Raw genomic sequence first — 9,632 nt, 5'->3', positions numbered from 1 at the left:
TCTGCTTTTATTTTAGTGTCTCTTAACCAATCTCCCGACTACATGATATACTATTACTACTACTACTCTTCCACATTTTCCATCATATGACTCCCAACTCTTTTTCAATGCTTATTTGGCCTTATGGGGCCATCCCCTTCTATACGCCATTTCACTCTGTGGATACAATTTCTTCTCAATTTTTGACCTATCTCAAGTTTTGTTTGGATATAAACGGATATGCAAAGTTTATTCTTTTTATTTACCATAATCATTCATACAAAGGGTTTGATATTTCAATTTTGAGACGAGTAATTAGAGATTATAAAACACAATGTCACATCCCACAATGCTAACATGTATTACAAAGAGTATGGGGTCCTTCTAACCAAAGTAAAAATTACGTGCCATTATGAATTTTACATGTACAATATAAAATGTGGAAAAAAAATAAAAAGAAAACATGCGAAGGGTATGTAGTGATATGGATGGATGCATGGCCTCTCTGTATATTTGCCTTTGTTATGAGCTTTTGGCTTCTTTATCCTTCTTCATAACCACTTAAATCATCAGCTTCTTGCTTCTTTCTCTGTCTCAGCTCTCAGGCCACAACCTACACTCGCCGACGATTTTGTCATATCATGTGGCTATTCTTCAGTTTAGATATGTATAAATTTTTATATCATACAACCAAATAATTTAAATAGTTAACATGTTAGTTCCTAAACTGGTTCACACAAGACATAGGTTCTCCAATTTAATAAACGTGTTTTGGATTTAAAATTTAAAAAGTAAATAAATAAAAACAAAAAAAAATTGTAATGGGCTGTTTGTGCAAAACAAAAAATATCAACTTTTAGGTCTGGGATCTTTCAAATAATCCCCACATCTTTTGGCTGTTGGAAATAATCTGTGTATAGAATCTTTATTTTTCCTACACAAAGCAAATTCATTTTTTTTTTAAAGGGTAGTTAGAGTACTATTTTGTTGAAATATATTCTACAGATATACATATGAATCAAAAAGTCTATTTCCTATATATATATATATAAACCATCAATGAAATTGAAACTTTATCATGAGAAGAAAATTCTAAAAATACATCGTACGTACTATGTTTGATTCTTCATTCCTTTCCGCCATATTGGTCGTTTAAAGCGATACAATCATATTGGTTTTTGCAAGTAGATCAATATCATAATGATTGGTGTAACAGAATCAAGAATTATATAAGAGGTTGTTAAAGCTTTCAGATGTTCATACGCCGGTTGTATTAAAGAAACGCAGCTTCAAGAGCAAGCAGTATAATTTTAATTGATTATAATTTTGTTATGGAAGCTTATAGTTGTTTAAATTATTCATTTGTAAAAACTCAGGACTGGTCAAAGTCTAACTCCTGTTTGAACAAGTAATCAAGATATTGCAGTTGGTATAAATGATGCTCAATTGATGATAAGCTCGCTGATGCCTTAATTGTTTGTGTGTTCAAATTTTGTTATATTATAAGCCAATTTTGACGATAAAAGCAAGCCACAACTGTATTTAGAGTGTGTTTGAGATTGAGGTGTTATAACTTTTAAGCTACAGCTACTGTGAAAAAAAAAATTGTAACTATGAAACAAAAGTTAGTAATATGTAATAAATATAAATTTTAAATAATAATTTTGATAAAATTATTGAAGATATAAAAGATTTTCCATAATACAAGTGAAAAACCAAATTAACATAGCTTCTAAGCTACAGCAGTTAGTATTTACCAAACACTTTAGTACTGTAACTTGGAAGCTACAACTGCCCAACCACAATTCCAAACGCACCCTTACTTGAGAAATTTACAAAAAATAACTTTAAAACTTTTTGTATTTTTTGAATTTAACCGCTAAAATTTTTCCATATCATAAGTAGCTAAAAAATTTTTTTTTTCTTGAAAATTACTCTCATTTCCACACTCCAAACTTTTGCTCTTGAACATCGAACGGTGACAGCGAACTAAAATCTAGCTGAATCTACCGTAAACTATGCGAATCGGAAACCAATCCAATAAATTGAAAAGAGTCCAAATCCTAGGTAAACAAAATTCAACATTTTTTTAATGATTTGAGCGAATTTGATTGGGATTCTAGATGATTGTAGGTTGTTGGAGTGATATAATGAAACAAAATTTAGCTAAATTGATGAGTTATAACTATTGCATATTAGGTGTTTGATAAAATTCCTCTTAAATAATTTATGTTTAGTTTTTGTATAATGAAAATGTGATGGGGAGTTTGTTGAGTTGTGTGCATTGTTTTACATATATCAAGTGCGATGGAGAGTAAATTTGGTGATCGATGAAAGAATGAAAGGCTCAGCTATCGCACGCAGCATGTGTAGGCACACCTGTCTAAGCTCTAGATGATGACCAGGTGGGTAGTGCTTCGACCGATGTGTTAACCTTCATGTCTTGGCTAGAATTTCTCAATCTGACATGTTGTCAACTGGCTCTACTAGTTATGCAAATGCCATGACCAATGATTTCTTGGAGTAAAAATTTGAACAAAGACTTATATAATTCACTCGAACAGTCAAATCAAACAGAAATTGCTTACGCACAGACAAGCTGATCAAGCTAGAATACTCTACAGGGGCAAGTCTTGTTATGTATGTTAACTATCCATTCCTTAATACCACCACCTAAGGAATCGATGCTGAGACACAAGATGAACGGTCATACTTTTGGCCAAAATTCTCCTCTCAACGACTATCTCGTCCACCCATGTTGTTAGACGAGTACTCATTGATTTAACCATAATTTTTCTATAATAAAACTATTGCTATAATATTTTTTTAAAGTGATCAACAAGATGAGTAATAGAAAAATTTCATGGTTCCTTCATGAAAGAATTCACACTCTTCGTGATGTTGGTGGTAAGTATATTGTACCTCCTACCTTCAAACTCAGACCTTACCCAATTACATGTATCCACATTATTCTCTAAATAATCAGCCGCGCCCGAGTGAAACATCCACAACCCTTCAAGTTGTTTTTAAAATTTTTCGTGTCTATATACTTTTGCTGCATTAATAAAAGCAGGCTCAAATTCATCTTAAACAGCTTTGGACATCATGAATTTTGACTTTATGTTACCTTTGACATGTCAAAAACAAACGCCATGGACAGTAGTGCGAAATACTTTCAGAACAACTCTCTTAATGACAGTGCATTGATTAGAGATAATTACTAACTCTGACCTATCGCCAATCACTCAATGTAACTTCGTCATAAATCATTGTCAAGCATCATTGTTTCCAAATCCATGACCCCAATGGCTAACATATATAGTTGATTATTTCCATCCACATATGTTGCCACAAACATGCTTCCACAATATAACACTTTTAGATGAGTACCATCTACAACAATCATTAGCTTGATGTATTGCATGAAACCCTTGATGGAAGATCCAAGAGCTAGAAAGTAGTATAAGAAATTATTGTTTACATCCCGCTCGAGGTAAGTAACTGTACCCTAATTTATTTTGGTCAAAACGTGAGATTATTTGGGAAGTAAGTTGTATGACTCTGCAAGATTCTTTTATATTATTTCAAGACCAACTTATTTGGCCCAATATATCTGCTGATATATTAACTGGATACTGTACTCCTGTTGCATGTTTGCTCTGATGTCCTTCGGAGTGTATATCTATTTATCCTAGATAAATTTATTAGCGATAATATAACCAACACTCCGACTCTCTACTTGACAAGGATCATCAAGCAATACCTTATTAGAACAAATGCGTACATTATCAACTCCTCACTACCTAAGGAATATTTTGCTCATTTGAACCTCTTGTTACTCAAATATACTATTTACATGATTTCGAGGAATAATGGGCTTTAAACCGTGTTGTTGTGAATTGTATAATCTTATAATCAAACTTATCCCTCAAAGCAACTTTGCACAGTTTCAGTATCAACCATTTTTCTCAGCGAACAACTTATCAACACCAATGTTAGCATAATTACAACTTCTAATTAAGTTTAGAGCGACTAAGTTTGAAGGCAAAACTGGAGCAAGACTCACGAGGGGATCAACTATTGTCGTCTTCCTTGAACGGGTTATTGGAGGAATAGGTCGACTGCCTATATTATTAATAGGAATATCATATTGATGTTCATCCTCATCATTAATAGGAATATCGGAATGATCGATGCCCCGATCATCAACTGGACTATTAGAGTGAGTGCTCCTCGTACTATTATACGGTTCCACACAAGTATTATCTGCTTTTGTGTTATTAGTGTCATTAACAAGATCATCATTGCTATAGAAATCATTGTTGTGAAATGGCGAGTAATGTTGCTCTAACGATGTCGTTAGTGGTAACTCCTCTTTTTAACATTCGCTAACGTAATGCCATTTTCATCAATGGTGTCATTGTTTTCGTGGATTAATGAGTAACATTGTTACAATGACATTGGCTGTGGTAACACTTCTTCTTCAATTCAATATCGGGGATAGAGTCATTTGATCTAAAAGAAGTTTTAGTCTCAACAAGTGGCTTATGATCTTGGGCCGGAACTCGAGGAGATGTAGTAAAAAAATATAAGGATGCATCCATAGTCGACCGCATCAGAAGCCATATGTAATACAACCTTGACTATTTCATCATTAAATATATCTACATGTAGTGAACATGTATGCTAGATTGTGTTACTAGACTTATCGTCATACTATATTCATTAGAATTTATCTATAAAACTTCATACACACTTGCCAGAAACTAATCAAATATACAATTTTTCCAAACAAAAAAGTTGTGTTCTTGGCATTCATGTGCTTTATACTGCCATCTGCCAATATCTCCCGCCAACAATCACAACACAATTGAAGCACAATTGAATCCATTAAGCCTGAAAATCATTAAAAAAAAAGAAATAAGATTACAAAATATGATAAAATGAATATGCGACATATTTATATAGATGTTGCACATACTGAGATTATGCATGGTAATGCAATATGTGTCTATCGCACTTAAATTCAGGGAAATTTGTGGTTTGACCATGTGATAGAATCGAGTACACCATTGTAGATTTGATTCGTCTTGTTGCAAGCTTCAAAACGATATATTATACGCTCAAAACATACATATGTAGCCAAATTATGACTTTCGAAAAATATATGAAATTTAGTATGACATGCAGTGGGACATGTACCAATCGTACATAATCAGCTCTAAGTTTATGTGAGATAAACACTTGTCCCACTGCCTATCTCACTAAATTTGGGTTTCGTTTTTACTTCGAATTTATGACGTTTTCAATTTTTTTTTTTTTGGATTTCTCTACTCAAACTAAGTAATTTAACAAATTACATTGTTTTATGAATGAAAGACAACAACATTTACAACGAAACCATATCAATTTCAAATATAAACACAAATCTTTATATAAAAAGTTCATATTGTGCAACAATATACAATAACCTTAAGAAGTTTCTCAATTCTCAATTGATGATTATATCTTCAATTATATTACACTTATTTAATAGGATTTGGTGATTTGTTAAGAGTGTTGAGAGTGTGAGTGGATTGCAAGAATGACATTTGTTTGTAAATTTGTTTAAACTAATGAGGACTATTTGGTCCAAAAAACTAGTAATTGGCTAGTTATGATAGGAAAATGTTTGGGGCTAAATTTTAAAAATTGAAAAGTTTTAGGGTTATTTTTATAAATTTCTCTATTTACTTGTGCAATGCAAGTCCTTAATTAGAAGGTGATCTAGTAATTTTATAAGTTATAAAATTTATCATTTAATAAATGAGTGACATATGATATTGGAACTCAAATGTTGAGATTTATAACATTATTGAATTTATATTGGTAACATGTTTATTATATTTTTAACTACTTAAAGTAAGAATTTAAAGTTAGACAACATTATCTAAAGGTGTATGTAAGATTGGGATGTCACGATTTGACATAAAAAAAATTGTGAGTGGACAACATGATACGCGAGCCCAATTGGGTTCATATTAAGCTCACATTTTAAGCAGAAACATTCAACAGATTGGCAAAATATTTATATAACTATTTGTGGTATATTTTAATAATTTTAACAAATAAAAGAAAAATAAAAACTTGAAGCCCAACACGACACAACAAGAGTAATAATAAGCTAATGTGGGTCATGCCAAGGTTAGGGTTGGCAATGGGATGGGATGAGATGAGATGTGATTTACCAATCCCAGTCCCATCCCGTATATGCAAATGGGATGAAAAAACGTCCTAATCCCGTCCCTATATTTTTTTTGGGACAAAAATATGTCTCAATCCCGTCCCAAAAGAGATGGGATCCTGCAGGATCCCATCCCAATTGAAAAAATTTCTATTCTTAATCGATAATGAGACGGGATGGGACGAAATTTGTCAATCCCACTCCCGTCTCGCATATGTAATTGGGATAAAAAAATGTCCCAATCCAGTTCCTACATTTTTTTATGGAACAAAAATATGTCCCAATCCCATCCCAAATGGGATGGGATCCCGCAAGATCCCATCTCATCGGGAAAAATTGCCAAACCTTGGCCCAAGGTTAACATTTTAAAAGTTGAGTCCGACAATCGCATGACAGGAAACACTAACGAGCAAAAGGTTTTCATAAATGGGCCAATACATGCACACTTGTAGTATTATCTAGCTGTAACTTGCCCTAATATTATAGTTAGATGATTAACTTGCGTAAAGTTTATTTTTATCTGAAATCTGAATAATCTGAATTTGGCTGAAGTTTGAATTAATCTTAATACATATATTTGAAAAAACATGTTTGTTTTTGTTTTTTCAAACTTTAAATATAAGTGTTAAGTTTTTTTTTTTCAAGAAAACATCTTAGACATGGCATTTTGACATATAGAACCTTATAAGTATTAACAATACTTATATTTATTTGTTAAACACATGACAATTTATAAACAAATTATTTGATTAGTTAAAAATTTTGATAATGTGTACCTTAGCAAAGCATGAAAAAATAAAAAATATATCTAACACATGTATTTTTTGACATTAATATTTGATACATAAAAAATGTTATTTTTTAAGTATATTATATGATATTTTTCTTGTTAATTACGTAAGCCAACCAAGAGTTGTTTAATCATTTGAATTAAAATTAATGCATTAAATAATATTCAAAATCTATTAGAAAAATAGTAATTATAAATACAAAAAGATAGACCAATTATAAAACACACTCACATGACAAGTTACAAACGTCCCTTTAGTTTAGATTCAAATCTACATTTTAAATGTAAGATTAAGAAAATGACTTTTTATCAAAATATTCTAAAGAAAACCCAACTCAAACTTAGGAATGACTATAGTGTAGAACAAAGAAGAGACTAGAGAGTTGAATGTAGTCAAGAGAGTATCTTTTCAAACAAGAGGTGTTGCAAGCACATAAATAATAACCCAGATAACAGATCGAACAATATCCCCATTTCTATACAAATTTTCTGGTGGTTGATCTTCGTACCAATTCCATGCACAGCACTATCTTTAGTTTTTGATTTGATGTAATGCATATGATGTGATTCAAAGCTAAAATGTGTTTTGTCATGAAGAGCAGGCATAGCATGTTCAGTGCTAATTAATATATAATATGGAATCAACACAAATAATATTGCTTCAAATCATCCTGTATTAATTTATTCACCGTTTGGCGTTCAAAGATGAGACTGAATATGGTCTGTGCATATCTTGCTTTTAATTTTCCAGGAAATATTTTATGTAAGATGAATCCACATGGACGGTTCTCATTTTCCTTGCAGTTCCAACACAGAAATATCAGAGTAAAGCATTCTTTTTCCCTGTTAAAGAAAGGTATTTAATAAAGTTAAAGGGTGTAATTTTAATTAAATATATAATAGGTTACATGATTATGGGGTCCTTGTTGTCATTACGAAGCCGCCAACCAATCAATGAGAATAATTGAACTCACAGCCTTGAGAAAAATTCCCTACAAAGATTGCATGCATGGTTGGTTTATTCAACCAAACATAATGTTTATCATGAATATAATTAGTATCTCTTTCTTCAATATTTTATTTTTTAAGCTAAAATGACTCAAGTATGATAAGAAGTTTGGGGTTTCAATCCTGCTCCGATGGGTAAAAAGAAAAAAGAGAAAAGAATAAAAAAAAACCCAGAAGATATGCGGTAGTAAAAGATAGACTAAAAAATATTAACTGATGTGCTTTCAAAAATTAAACCGCACTTGACTCTCCACTTGATAGATATCCTCACTGATTCTTAGAGCAATTTGAAGTTTTCGGTTGATTAACAAGCAAGTGGAAAATATTGATGGTACTTAAAGGTGAAACTATTGTTTAAAGTTACATGAGGTGTTAGTTGTTACAGCAAAGCTAAAACAAAGCATTTATGAAAATTCAAAGAGGAGTGAGTGAGAGGTTGCATTTTTTTGCTTACATAGAAAGCAGACCCTTTTCTTTTGCGTTGGAACAACAACATTTTTTTTAAACAAAAGCAGAGGCTATTAAACAAATTCTACCCTTGTGTTGACCTAACATTTCTAATGCATATAAATACCTGCCATTGGCCCTACGAGTATTTGCAAGACAAAAAATTGGCCTTTTGTTTTCTTTCTTCTCCTCCTACGTAGTAGTACTTCCAGCCCTTTGACCTTAGTAGAAGCATGGCTAAGGAAGCTGACACAAAGGTGCAAAATCCTGACAAAGCCTCGTAGCTTTTCATTTCCCTTTTCTTGTCTTTCTTGTTTGATACTAAAGTTGCATTGATCTTTTGTTGCAGAAGATTGAATTGAGAGTTTTTGTCAACTGCTGTGATGGTTGCAAGAGGAAAGTTAAGAAGGCGTTACGAGGCGTTGAAGGTAATGAACCAAGGCTTTCGGTTTCTCTAGTTGACCACTACTTCGGATGGAGCTTCTTTTTGGTTCCTTGCTAATTTTACCTGGAAACAAATTTTGAACAGGAGTGTTGAAGATAGAGATTGATCCTTTGCAGCCAAAAGTAACAGCTACAGGAAATGTGGACCCGAAAGTTTTGATCAAGAAGCTACTGAAAGCCGGGAAACAGGCAGAACTCTGGGACAATGGGAATCAAAGTGCTGTTAAGGAACTGAAAGGGGACATGCCAGTGACGACAAATGAGAAAGAAAAATCAAAACCCGAGTGTGACAAAGCAAAAACCTCGGATTCTTGTGGCAAAGAAACTGACAAAGAAAAAGAGAGCAAAAATGGCAGGGATGGAAATGGAGATAAAGCTGCCAAAAAGGAAGATAAAGTAAAGGAAAGTGCCGCCAATTCATCCATTCCAGAAGTAATTAAAAATGAAAATCCTCTGCCCCTCCAACCAGAAATGAATTACATGTATCCAAAAACATTACCAGAAGTAGGCAACATCAAGACTCAGACTCAGTACTGCTACATGGTTGAACCTTGCCCGATCACAGTACCCTATTATGCAATACCTTCATATGCGACTCATCTTCTTCCTCCTCCTACATTTTATGGCCAGCCACACTACTGCCATGAAAGACCGGTATTTCAGCCGATGTATCAGGCACCGGTGACAAGGGTTGGGGATTATTTCAGTGACGAGAATACCGTAGGATGCTCAGTGATGTGA

General features: G+C 32.9%; 1 protein-coding gene across 1 annotated transcript; it reads left to right on the top strand.

The window, feature by feature from the left end:
- Positions 1–8,323: 8,323 nt before the first annotated feature.
- On the top strand, positions 8,324–9,632 carry LOC102614780 (hypothetical protein). Its single transcript, XM_006468886.4, has 3 exons — positions 8,324–8,704; positions 8,797–8,875; positions 8,977–9,632. The coding sequence occupies exons 1-3, from the start codon at positions 8,681–8,683 to the stop codon at positions 9,630–9,632; spliced, it is 759 nt and encodes a 252-aa protein (XP_006468949.2). The 5' UTR covers positions 8,324–8,680.

Source organism: Citrus sinensis, chromosome 2, assembly GCF_022201045.2.
Source record: "Citrus sinensis cultivar Valencia sweet orange chromosome 2, DVS_A1.0, whole genome shotgun sequence".
NCBI classification, from domain to species: Eukaryota; Viridiplantae; Streptophyta; class Magnoliopsida; order Sapindales; family Rutaceae; genus Citrus; species Citrus sinensis.
This window is presented reverse-complemented; position numbering and strand designations above follow the sequence as displayed.

Bases quoted from the DNA above. Each gene is read 5' to 3' on its own strand.
- LOC102614780 (XM_006468886.4), top strand. From the start codon at position 8,681: ATGGCTAAGGAAGCTGACACAAAG. The intron at 8,705-8,796 runs GTGCAAAATCCT...CTTTTGTTGCAG, and splicing joins CTAAGGAAGCTGACACAAAG to AAGATTGAATTGAGAGTTTT. The intron at 8,876-8,976 runs GTAATGAACCAA...AATTTTGAACAG, and splicing joins GGCGTTACGAGGCGTTGAAG to GAGTGTTGAAGATAGAGATT.